Source organism: Pteronotus mesoamericanus, unplaced genomic scaffold (genome assembly GCF_021234165.1).
Source record: "Pteronotus mesoamericanus isolate MK-2021 breed Mesoamerican mustached bat unplaced genomic scaffold, CSHL_Meso_final scaffold_507, whole genome shotgun sequence".
Lineage (NCBI taxonomy): Eukaryota > Metazoa > Chordata > Mammalia > Chiroptera > Mormoopidae > Pteronotus > Pteronotus mesoamericanus.
The window spans coordinates 14,620,446-14,632,733 of record NW_026555319.1 but is presented as its reverse complement, the minus strand read 5'-3'; the positions used below and the strand labels follow the sequence as shown (position 1 = coordinate 14,632,733).

Here is a 12,288-nt window from a genome sequence, read left to right as displayed (position 1 = left end):
TCTATTTCACCTGGGAACACCTTTTTTTTTTGCTGCCTGTCATGTCAACCCACACCATCAGGATTTTACTGTAAGAAAAGTGTCACATCTTGGATTGACTTTCTTGTCCCTCCAGTGATGGCACATGTGCCCCAGGGCATGCAGTCCATCAGGATGGACTGAGGTTCTCTAGAGAGAGAAACTGCCAGGTGGAAGGCCTGAGGCTTGGGAGTTCTATGGAGGGCTCATGGGCCGCGGCAACGCAGCAGTTACTGGATGGGCTCAGCCCACGTGCCCCAGACACCAGTTCAGGCCCTGGAAGGAAGGAGGGGTGCTCGACCATGGACGAGGCACAGGTTCCCAAGGCCAGTGCCAGGGGCAGGGGCTGAAGAATGAGCTGCAAGTCCAATGAAGAGGGACACTGCCAGCCAAGGTCCAAGGATGGGTACTGCCTGATGTATTAGGGTCTTGCAGGCCTGAGGGTTCATCCTAGCGACGGGGAGCCACTGCACGGTTTGGGCAGGCCCCTGACCTGAGACTGGCTTTCAGACAAACCGCCTGACTGTCTGTGGAGGGGAACCTGTGTGGGAGGAGGAAGGCTAGGGGAGGGACAGAATTCTTGTGGGTCGTACCAGTCCTTGCTGGCTCTGATTATAACATCCCTCCCCTCTGTGCCCTTGCAAGAAGCCAGGCCATGTCCAGTCCTCAGGCCTGGGCACCCTGCACTGGCATCGCCCGTGGGGCTTTGTATTCCCCCAAAGCCACTCAGAGAGAAACCAGGGCTCACCCCTGCGCAGAACAGCACCTCACTCCCCCTTCCCCTCCCAGGTCGAGAAGTCCCTGCAGCGCATTCAGAACGGGCAGCGCAATGCCATGTACACCTCCCAGCAGAGTGTGGAGAACAAAGTAGGCGGCATCCCCGGCTGGCAGTCCCTCCTCACTGCCGTGGGCTTCCGGCTGGACCCCCCAGCCAGTGGCCTGCCGGCAGCCGTCTTCTTCCCAACTTCGGACCCAGGCGACCGGCTCCAGCAGTGCAGCAGCACCATCCAGTCCCTGCTGGGTAAGCCCTGGGCAGGGCGGAGCCAGAGGGGCTGGCTGGCAGCACGGGCTGGGGGCCGTGACTCCTGCACTCACGAGGACGCTGGATCGCATAGCTGGGAAGGAGTGACAGAGTGTCCTGACAAATGGCAGAGTCCCAGACACAGACTTCTGATTTGGAGGACGCCAGTGCTATTGACCGATCTTTGATATGCAGTGGTAGGGCATTCTCTGCCCTGGCTCTGCCTCTTCCTGGGGGACATGAGGTGATGCTGGGCAAACAGCAGCTGCTATTAATAATACTTAATCAGCAGCTTCGAACCCGACAGAGCTGTGCAGCCTCCCCAGGGCGAAGCCCCGTGCAGAAGCGCAGGGTTGCCCTTTGAGCTTCACTCAGAGCGGGTGATGCTGCCTGAGCGACTAGGACAGGGTCCTGGGAGGGTGACAGTGCACCTGGAGGACTGCAGCAGGGCCAGGGTGGCACCCGCTCCCACCTGCCTTTCTCAGAGACTGTTCCCTCCTAGGGCAGACATGGACGTACAGGTCAGGCTGTCCTGCAGGCCACCAATGCTGAGCACTTTGGGCTTTTTCCCCTGGGAAGGCAGCAGGCCTGTGGGTGCAGAGCTCCCTCTGGGTAACATCAATCTCCTCCTTCTTGGTTTAGGCCTTCCCACCCCTGCCCTCCAGGCCCTCTGCAAGCTCATCACTGCCTCAGAGACGGGAGAGCAGCTCATCAGCCGGGTGAGTCGAGCCAGGACTGCTGAGCTCACACCTGAGAGTTGTGCCGAGTTGGAAAGAGTGATTTGGCCCTAAATAGGAACCTGCAAATAATGCAGTCTCATTGCTTTTTTTAGCCTTTGTGATTAGAAGGAAAAGGCAAAAGCTGGGAGAAAGAAAAAAGGCCTCACCAGCACGTGCTAGAGACAGAGTCCCAAGCGCTATAGGGCCTTCAGAGGACACGTAAGGGGCTGCTGTCACCTGTAGTCCCAGGGCATGCCCTCAACTCTCCATTCAGAGGCCTCCTGCACCTCGTCATCCCCACCCACCAGTTTTCCCTGCTGACTGACAAGTTTTAAGCAGCCACTTTCCCTAAGCCAGCAGGTGTAGGGCCAGCCTGACTACAGGTGTTCCAGTACTTGTTCTCAAAGTATGAACTCCACTTGAAACAGAAGAGCCACCAAGGCACAGCAGCGACCACAAACAGCTCTATTTCAAGATACCATTTAGCAGGTTTTTTAAAATGTGCTTTAAGAAAATGTAGACCTAACTCAGTTATTTTGAGGATTCTACCTCTCAGCACCATGTAGACCCTCAGACCTTATGATCTTCCTACTGGCCAGGGAGGGTCTGGCAGAAGCCCCAGGTAGCAGCCATGTGTGGAAGGGCTTCTGGAGGCGATAGCAACCCCCAAAGAGCACAGAGCACTTTCCTCTGGTCATCCTGAGTGTAATAATTTGAAAATTATTAATCAGCAGATATCATTTTAAGCAGAAATATTTCTGTGTGGAAATCAAGTTCCTCCGTCTAGGATTAACCTCTGAAAATCTGAGTGGTGCCTGGAGCCTCCTGTACCTGGGATGTGAACGTAGCTCATTTTATAATCAGTGTGTTGTTCCATCTGCTTTTGACGGTAGCCAGGAAGACACTTCTGGAACACTGCATGTTAAAATGAGCCCAGGTGGGTTAGAAGCCTGTGCTCTGCAAAAAGGGAAAGTTAGAGTTGTACTCGCAGGGCAAGACTGAAAGTCCAAAAAACCAGTTGTTTAATTTCTTGCTTTTGGTGGCAGCACAGGGACTTTCCACTTGATAATCCTCCTGTCTGGCCCCAAGGAAGTGTCCCGGGCTGCCCACTGCGGCCGATGGATAGTGGACATTTCCTGAGTCACTCTGCAATGATGGACTTTGGTTTTACAGAGTGGCCTATTCAAACCTGCTGTGCCCCCTCCCTCCTTGAGTCCAGCCTGCCCTACTCCTCTCCTGGCAAAGAAGGGCACGGCCTGGCTGACCCCGAGTGCTTCTGGCCTGGGTGTGGCTGTTCATTTTCCTGTGTGTCCCTGCTGACTCTTGCTCCTCTCCCCTCCCGGTCAGAGCCGCAGGCCTCGTGTGGCGCTTCCTACAGCAGTGATCAGCTCGCGTTGCATAACAACCTGTGCTTGAATCTAAACTGTCTTCTTTCTCTCTCTTTTTCTTTCTTTTCCTTATAATCTGCTGGCCGAAGGCTGTTAAAAATATGGTTGGAATGGTGAGTACTACTTTAAGTAGCAACTGTTGTCAGGTGAGCCCCTCAACCCACCCACCCCCGAGGTCCCCTGGGCCACGCCCCGAGCTCCGTGCACAGGTGCCGCTCTGTTTCTTGGAGTCAGTGCACATGCCAGCGTGCGCTCGGGCTGGGGTGGCCAGTGCCGCTGGCTCAGGTAGTCATCCCCTTCCTCTGCTCTGGCTCCCCCTTTCCTGCTCCACCCTCTTGTGTTCTTGATTTGACCGTTCGGCTCCACCAGCACAGCAGGGGCAGAGGCGACTCAGAGTGAGAGGCACTGTGTGAGCTCACACGAGCCCCCTGAGCAGTGCTCACAGAGCCAGGAAACCTGGAACACCATGGGCGCCACGGCGGGCCTGTGGGTTCGCGGAGCGCTAAGGCTCTAGAGTATAACCTTGGATTCCTCTTCGCCATTTACCTGAAGATCATAAAGATGATTTTAATTAAATAAAAAGAGAAGGAAGTGACCAGGCCTATAACCTACCCCACTTCTAGACCCCAAGCCCCTCTCCTACGCTCAGCAGCTCCACGGCGAGTGTGCTTGAGGGAAGATATGCGGCTGGAAGCAGAAACCCTGACTATGAGCTGACCTTTTACACCGCACGGCCCCTTGAGTTTCCCACAGAGAGGACAGTAGGCATGAAGGCACTGTAAAGAGAATTTCAGGTGCTATACAAATGTATGGTCGTTAGGGATGACCGTTAAGAGGTGACACAAGAATAACTTAGGGACAGATCCTAGATGGGCCGGAGGGGCAGGAGACACTGGAAAGGAGTGAGAGCTCACGCTGTCCCCGCTTTTACTCAGCTCCACCAGGTGCTGGTCCAGCTGCAGGCCTGCGAGAAGGAGCAGGACTTTGCATCGGCTCCCATTCAAGTCTCCATCAGCGTCCAGCTGTGGCGGCTCCCGGGGTGTCACGAATTCCTGGCTGCTCTAGGTAGGACAGATTTAATTGGTTTCTTTAGTTCCATTTAAAAAAAACCTTTTTCTCCTTATTTCTGTTGGGTAAAGTTGGTAAACTCTTAAGGGTGTTCTATCTTCTTCTTTTTTACTCAAAAATAGTTCATTCAAAGGTTCCAGTGCTTTAGTACAATTTCCAAGTGGCTCTCCAGCTTTGTCTCATTTCCCCTAGAGTCCCTGTGATTTCATGTCTCTCATTTGTAGTCATCATTTTCGTGAGTCTGCTAGATTCACTATTGATGGGAGTCAGGCTGTGATTAAAAGCTGAACAGTCATAAAACAAGAGTTTTAATGTTGTTTTCTATCACTGTCTACTGGAAACTGGCAGAAAAGAATACTGTTGAAGCTACCTTAAATATGACTGTAGGGACCTAGAACTGTGCACCCAGGGTCCTTGTTCAATTGAGGACACTCACTTTTTCTTTGTCAGCATTGACTCAGCGGAGGCAGCTCCTGATGTGACTGCACGAGAGGCTAGAGGCTGCTTTCCTCCTGTTCCACTAAGTGCCTATGCGACTTGCTTGGGAGCCATTTACACCACAGCTTTTTTTGAACACCTGTTATGTGCCAGCAATGTTCTAGGCACCGGGCATGTGGCAGTAAGCCAAGGACAAAAGGTCCTGCCCTCTCAGTGGGGAAGGTGAACAGACAGTAAATACCTGACCTAAGCGGGGCACAGGGGCAGATCTGGTGGGCCAAGAGGCCATGGGAAGGCCTTGGGTTTTTAACCCGAGAACACGGGAAGAGTCTCTAAGAGGACGACACAACGTGAATTCACTGTTTCAGGGAGTAACCATCAGACGGCAGGGCAGTATGTCCTTTAACAAGAATTTTTCTTCTTCTTGTGAGGCCCAGACACTCAGTATTGGGCCATCTTTTCTAAACTACTTTGTAGGTGACCCTTCCTAGTCCACCTCAACTTAGAGCTGGCTGCATTTGTTTTTGAATTTAAGAAAGGAAACCCACAAAGCCCCCACTGCCACATCCCCTGTGAAGACCCTTTGGCGTCCTTTGCAGTTTATGTTAATTGTTTTCTTGTGGACTTAAAGCAGTCTTCTTCGTGTAAACATATAGCTAAATAAATGTAGTCAGCAGCAAACGGAGCAGGAGTGAGAATGGCCAGTCTGTGCCCAGGATGGCTCTCTTCTCCCTGTATTGCTAGTCTCGGACCGGTGGCACGGGGGAAGCAAGAAGATAAAGCCAAGACCTTTCTTTGTGAAGGAAAAGCTCTTTCTGAGCAGGGCCTAAGCCTCCCTTGCGTGTGGGTGTGACAGAGCCAGCCCTCCTCACCTGTGAACTGGATGTTTCAACGTCCTTTGCGAGGTGTATCACTGGTTTTCTGGTAGCCAGGCTGTGGGTGATTTTCGTTGATGTTCCTCTCCTTCTCAGTACTTTCCAAATCCCACGGATACTCAAGAGGTGAGCTGGTATGCACATACTCACTTTCAACTCCTTTGGACTGAGATTGGGGGCAAGGGGCGAAGAGCCTCTGCAGGCCGGGCATCTGGAGAAGTGGCTCCCTCACCCTGAGGGCTGCAAGGCTCAGAGAGACGCCCCCCTTCCGGCCCTCAACATGAGCATGTGCTACCACAGCCACCGCAGGGCTATGGGTTATTTAGAGGACTCAGTTCTACAGGAGCAACCAGTTCAAATCATTTGGTAAAAGTAGAGGTTTTTAACTAAAATATTACATTTATATTAATTTGTTTTTAAGTGCTGAGTTCTCTGAGACCCTCCTGTTGCTTTCGGGGATTGTTTGTTTATGAGTCAGAGGAAAATGTCCCATAGCAAGCAGAATGCTTAGTGGTTCCTTGAGTAAACTTAATCGGAATCCTCGCACAAGAATATAAATATAGACACAAATTTCTCCTTTCCTAACTACTCTCCATCATGAATGCACAGCATGCTGACGAAGGCAGCATTGTTAATGATGGATTCCTGTCATTGGAACATTGAGGCAAAGGGCCTGGTATCACAGGTGCCTGCCCACGGGCCATCAGCACCAAGCATTTGCACTGTTTCAGGTGGAGCTCAGTCATCTGCTGAGGACGCTGAGTGAAGATTTTCAGTGCTGAGGGCTCTTCAGGCCTTAAATTCTTGCTTGGCAGTGCCTTTCTGTGGACACAGCCCCCCTTGGTCAGAGCACGTTGGCTTCTTCCTCCTGAGGTTTTCCTGGAGAGAGACACTGGATGCCTCTGCCACACCTCTCAAGAAGTCCAAGCACTGGCACAGCAGCTTATCAGCCAGCCTGCTGCTCCGGAGCTCACGCCCTTCGTTGTGTCTGCTCCAAGTCTGAGTAGAACCCTTAGATTCGGGGAGCAGCCCCTCCTGGGCTTTGGCAGAGTGGAGTCCCTGCAGCGGGGTTCAGCCAAGACAACAGATTCTCCACCGTTGCAGAGAGCTCATTCCAAAGCCCTTAGTGGCAGACACTGACCACATATGAAGACATCGTCCTTGCTCTTGAGAAGCTTTTACCTTCCCATGCACCAGCTGTAAATACTGGACTCAGTGCCAGTATTTACAAAAGGGAGTGGCCATTTTTTGTCCTGGAGAGACTCCTTTAAGTGCACTGTTCTGCGAAGGAATGGAAAACAGGAATGTTAATGAGCCTTACGAGGTCTAACCCCCAGCTCTCAAGAATGTAGCTAGGCAGGAAAGCGGCCACTGCTCTGTGAAGGGACAGAGGGCAGCCCCAGGCAGGATACTTGCTGAAGGGCCTGCGGGGGTTCCCATGACACTGTACGAGGAGCCCTAGAGCTCCCATCCTTTTCAGAATAATAGAATCTTCCCTAAGGAAGCAGATGTCTATACTCTTTGTTCCTCTAGGTTTTGATCTCTGTGAAGTTGGCCAGGAGGAAGTAATCCTGAAAACCGGGAAACAAGCCAATCGCAGAACGATGCACTTTGCGCTCCAGTCCCTGCTTGCCCTTTTCGGTAAGAGCTCTGCCCAGAGCCCCTGGGGGCAGGTGCCAGCACACCTAGCAACATTCTGCAAAGAGGAAAGAAATGCATGTGTATGTGTATGTTAGGGACTATTCAAGAACAGTAAACAAAAACTCCCTGCTCTCATGGAACTTACAATTAAAATATATATAATACATTAGATGAGGTGCTGCCAAGTGCTAGGAAGAAAACAAGCAGAGTATGCAGGACTAGAAAGAGAGATGGTGGACCCACAGGGCAGACAGGAAAGGGAGGAGCCACCCGGGGGGCAGTTTTTGGGACCTGGGGAGAACACCTGCCCTCTCAAAGGGCCCGGCCGGCTGGAGCATGAAAATGCAATGCTGGCTCAGATGGTAGCCATGGTTTGAAGGCATAACCAACCAGATATGCTGAAGAATGTATCTCAGGCAGAAAGAGAGGATCAAAGGCGATACCCTGTGTTTTGGAAAAACTGCCAGAGGGACTATCTTTTGCTGAGTCTTGAAAGTGGCAGGAGATGTGGGTTTGAGTTTCATCCTGAACATACTCAGCTTTGAAGAATCCATTAGACACCTACATAGCCAACTGGTTATACAAGTCTGGAGGTGAGGGAGAGGCCATGGAGGAGATACACATGTGCAAACAGGCCCGAGGAGAAGAGGACTGAGTCCTGTAAGCATGCTGGGGTTCAAAGGTCACAAAGATGAGGAGGGGCTGCCAGTGAAGGCAGGGTGCCATCGACCATGCAGAACTGAGCAGTGAGCACTGATGTGGTAGCAGGGATGTCACTGGTGACCTTTACAAGACCTGGGAGGACGAAAGCCTGAGTGGAGTTGGTTAAGAGAAAGTGGGAGGAGAGGCAGTACAGTGAGTGTAATGACTCCAGAGGAGGCTGCTGGAATGTGCAGTGATGGGTTTGGGTCTAGACAGGAGACGTCACAGATTGCCCGCAGGCCCCGGCCAGAGCAGGAGGCAGACAGAGGGTCCCCTAGGGTGTTTTTGTTCCTATGTAAGACTTCCTTTTTCCTACAGAACTGTGTTTTTCAGGATTATAAAATGAACTCAAGTTGTTGTATGTAGCACTTGCGTAATTCTTTGCTAGTTTCTGTGCATGTAAAGATGCTTGTGATTTTGAAAGAAAACTCAAAACCATACAGAATTCTAACTGCCCTCTGGGCGCATACATTTTGTTTTAGATTCTACTGAACTGCCCAAGCGCCTCAGTCTTGACAGCTCGTCTTCCCTGGAGTCCCTGGCCTCGGCCCAGTCTGTCTCCAATGCCTTGCCCTTGGGTTACCAGCACCCCCCCTTCTCTCCCACTGGTGCGGACAGCATCGCCTCGGATGCCATCTCTGTATACAGTCTGAGCTCCATTGCCTCCTCAATGAGCTTTGTCTCTAAGCCTGAGGGTGGGTCAGAAGGTGGGGGGCCCCGAGGACGACAGGACTACGACAGGTCCAAGAACGCTTACCCGCAGCGATCCACCCTGCCTCGGAGCCAGCTGTCCCCCCAGACTCGCTCTGCAGGCAGCAAAGATGAAGAAGAATATGAAGGGTTTTCCATCATCAGCACTGAGCCTTTAGCAGCCTACCAAGAGAACAGAAAGACACACTTCTCACCAGATCACAAACAGTCCCGAGGAGGGACAGCTGGAGGTGTGAAAGTTTCAATAAGCTCCAAGGGGAGCATGAGCACTCCAAATTCTCCAGTTAAAATGACTCTGATTCCCAGCCCAAACTCACCCTTCCAAAAGGTTGGAAAACTAGCAAGTTCAGATACAGGAGAATCAGACCAGTCTAGCACAGAAACAGACAGTACCGTGAAATCCCAAGAAGAAAGCAACCCAAAGCTTGATCCACAAGAACTGGCCCAGAAAATTCTAGAGGAGACACAAAGTCATCTTATTGCAGTAGAGCGTCTTCAGAGGGGCAGCAGTCAGACCAGCAAGAGTAATAACCCAGAAGATGGCATTTCCATGCCAACTAATGCTGCCATCTTCAGAGCGTCAGAAACCAGTGCATTCAGCAGGCCTACCCTCTCCCATCAGAAGAGTCAGCCATCACCAATTACTGTTAAACCAAAGCCCCCAGCCAGAAGCTCATCCCTGCCCAAGGTGAGCTCAGGATATAGCAGCCCCACCACCTCAGAGGCATCCATCAAAGACAGCCCGAGCCAGCACAGTGGCCGGCCGTCGCCCGGCTCTGACTCCCAGACTTCCCTGACCGACCAACCTCTCTTTAAACTGAAGTATCCCAGCTCTCCTTACAGTGCCCACATTTCCAAATCACCAAGGAACATGTCCCCAAGCTCAGGCCATCAATCTCCTGCTGGTAGTGCACCGTCCCCAGCCCTCTCCTATTCCTCAGCTGGTTCTGCTCGCTCAAGTCCAGCTGATGCTCCTGACATAGACAAACTGAAAATGGCAGCCATCGATGAAAAGGTGCAGGCTGTCCACAACCTAAAGATGTTTTGGCAGAGCACGCCCCAGCATTCCACAGGACCAATGAAAATATTCCGGGGGACCCCTGGAACGATGACTTCCAAAAGAGATGTCCTCAGTCTATTAAATTTGTCACCTCGGCACAACAAGAAGGAGGAAGGAGTAGACAAGCTTGAACTGAAGGAGCTGTCTTTGCAACAACACGGAGAAACGCCGCAGAAAGGCCCCCCGAATGGACACTGGCGCAGTGAGACCACCACGCTGAGCACGCCGCCCGTGCCTGCCGGCCCCCCTGCTGCAGCTCCCACTCGTCCTTTGAGACTTCCTTCTGGAAATGGCTACAAGTTTCTGTCCCCAGGAAGATTTTTTCCTTCCTCTAAATGTTAAAGCATCTTTTACACCCAGTGACTCAGAGCGCAGCAGACTGCAGAGAGGGTCTTGTCCTTCGCTTGGTCCACTCCCCTGTCTGAGTGCGCCCCGCTGTGGGGCCGCCAGCCACCCCCGGAGGCCGCACTCTCCAGGCGAGGGGCACCACCATGCCCGGACACCACACGCGCGCGTGTGTGTGCGCGTGCATGCGGCTGGTGGCTTCTCTGGGACTCTGGGCCAGATTCACCGAAAGCCAGGACTTCTGAGGGGTTGGTACAGGAGGCTTGTGGAATTTTCTACACACTTCACCAAATGTTTACCTTTAAACTCTCTGCTTCTCATCTTTGATGTGATTATTCAACAGGATTTTTGTATAAAAATGGTCATGGTTCATTCTGGGTTGGGGAGAGGAAAGGGAGCGCCTATTTTGCTAAGAGGTATATATGCAGTACCTTTTATACACAGAAATACAAATAGAGCTTTTTTTAGGCTTTCAGGTGCTGGTTGGGGGTGGGATATATAAGATATCTCTAACTTGAATTCTACATGAAAACGTTTTATTAGCCAAAAACAGAATAATGGTTTTAAAAATGCCAATGATTTGTAATTGTAGCAATTTTGGTCTCATGATATTGTGACATCACAGTAACGATGCAATAATTCACATCAAAACAGCACTTCCATCCTGAACTCTGTTTCATCTAGTCTGCAAATGTCCTTGGGGCCCACTGTCAACCAAACTTGAATTTTCTTAAAACATTTATGTAACTCTTATCCAGGCATTTTAGAACTATGCAATTGTGATTTAAAATGCAACTTTGTGCTTTTAAAACATTACTGACCTTTTTTGTACATGGATAAACAACTTGGTTTTATTATCAATAGTACTTTGCATTTATAGCTATTATTTTTAAAAGCTCAAAAAGTTTTTTAAAATGTCAAATTTTGAATAGTCATCAATAAGTAATGGTCAAACTTTGGGGTGGAAAGACTGAAATTATTATTTCCTTATAAGCAAAAAAAAAAAAAAAAAAAAAAAATCCTCTGGCTAACTGGATTTAACCAGAATCTAGCCTTCCAGCTCCTATTCACTTTATTAGCTGCTTAATTTTATTCTCTTTTCCCATCTCCAGGCCTTTAAAACCACTTCTAAAATCTGTTGCCACGTTCCCACAATTCCAGCACTCCATACTTGTGAGCTCCACAGGGACCCTCATCTTCGCTGTGACCAGGGTCCCTTGCTCCTGCATCTGAAGGGCAAGGCCCCATCCCTCCACAGAAGGCTTTAATGTCCACAGTCTGAGAAGCAGGGCCTTTGCTGGGATCTACACCCAAATATCCCTGAATATGGAAGCATCTCCTTCAAAGTGCTGCCACAGAAAAAGGAGGAGGACTTCCTTTACAGCTATGACAGCGCACTGAAAGTGCTGAGCTGGGAGGAGACAAAAGAATAGTCTAGGCAGGGGTTACCATTAACATAGTCACATAAAAAAACAAAATGTTAAAAATCATATTAGTACTAAGTTTAGTTGGAGAATTTAAAGAAGCCTCTCTTAGGTAATTCTAAAATTAAAAGCCTACCATCCTCACTGGGAGGGTGTATGTGTATCACACAAAGGTGGGCTTGGCCCAGGACACCAGCAACCCATGGAGTGGACATGAGGGGCCTGGCAGGAGGGACATTAACATCAAGATCCCCAGTCGAGTTTTTAACCTTGGGTAGGGTCTCCCTTTGTAAACTGACCACCTGCCCCTTTCCTCAGTGTACTCTGAGTATTTACTCAACTTGTGTTATTCTCTGCTATGTCATAGAGATTTTTGCATTAAACCCAACAGCCATGTTGACAAAAGCAAACAAGAAGGATGTCCCATTCTAACCCTGATCCAACACTGGAAGACAAATACTTTATAAAAGAAGCAAGCAATTATGAGATTGTCTTTATGTTAGTGGGGGAAAAATAAATGGTAATAAAATTACTAGTGTAGCAAATGAAAGCCAAGTTTATAGCACTGTGCATTAATTAGATAGCAAAATCAGGTCCTTAATAATGAAATCTAAACCTCTAAGTAAATTTCTGAATCCTTATGTAGATGGTTGGGCTGTTCCTTTCTCAGCAAATCTCAGCCTCTTTCCCAAGTGCCAAGGAGCCCTGGAGGAAAGGCCTGGGGTCTGTGCTCCATCTGTGAGGGTGAGGGCGCTGCCCCATTTGCCCACCTCTAGCACGTCCTCCACCCCCAGACCGCTTCCCATGGTTATCGAGCCAGCTAGGATGACTCATGGACCCTAACCTGGTTTTAGCCCTCCATACATAGTGTTGTTTTA

The 12,288-nt window shown here is 50.2% G+C and overlaps 1 protein-coding gene across 2 annotated transcripts in view; it reads left to right on the top strand.

Moving 5' to 3' along the window:
• TTC28 (tetratricopeptide repeat domain 28) overlaps positions 1–10,988 on the top strand; it is a 568,672-nt gene extending 557,684 nt beyond the window's left edge. For both annotated transcript variants that reach the window (XM_054594398.1, XM_054594399.1), the window contains 6 exons: positions 808–1,039; positions 1,682–1,758; positions 3,236–3,259; positions 4,082–4,211; positions 7,061–7,168; positions 8,353–10,988. In XM_054594398.1, coding sequence (XP_054450373.1) covers positions 808–1,039; positions 1,682–1,758; positions 3,236–3,259; positions 4,082–4,211; positions 7,061–7,168; positions 8,353–9,983 — 2,202 coding nt within the window. In that variant the 3' untranslated portion in view covers positions 9,984–10,988. The remainder of the gene's footprint in view (positions 1–807; positions 1,040–1,681; positions 1,759–3,235; positions 3,260–4,081; positions 4,212–7,060; positions 7,169–8,352) is intronic.
• Positions 10,989–12,288: the final 1,300 nt, after the last annotated feature.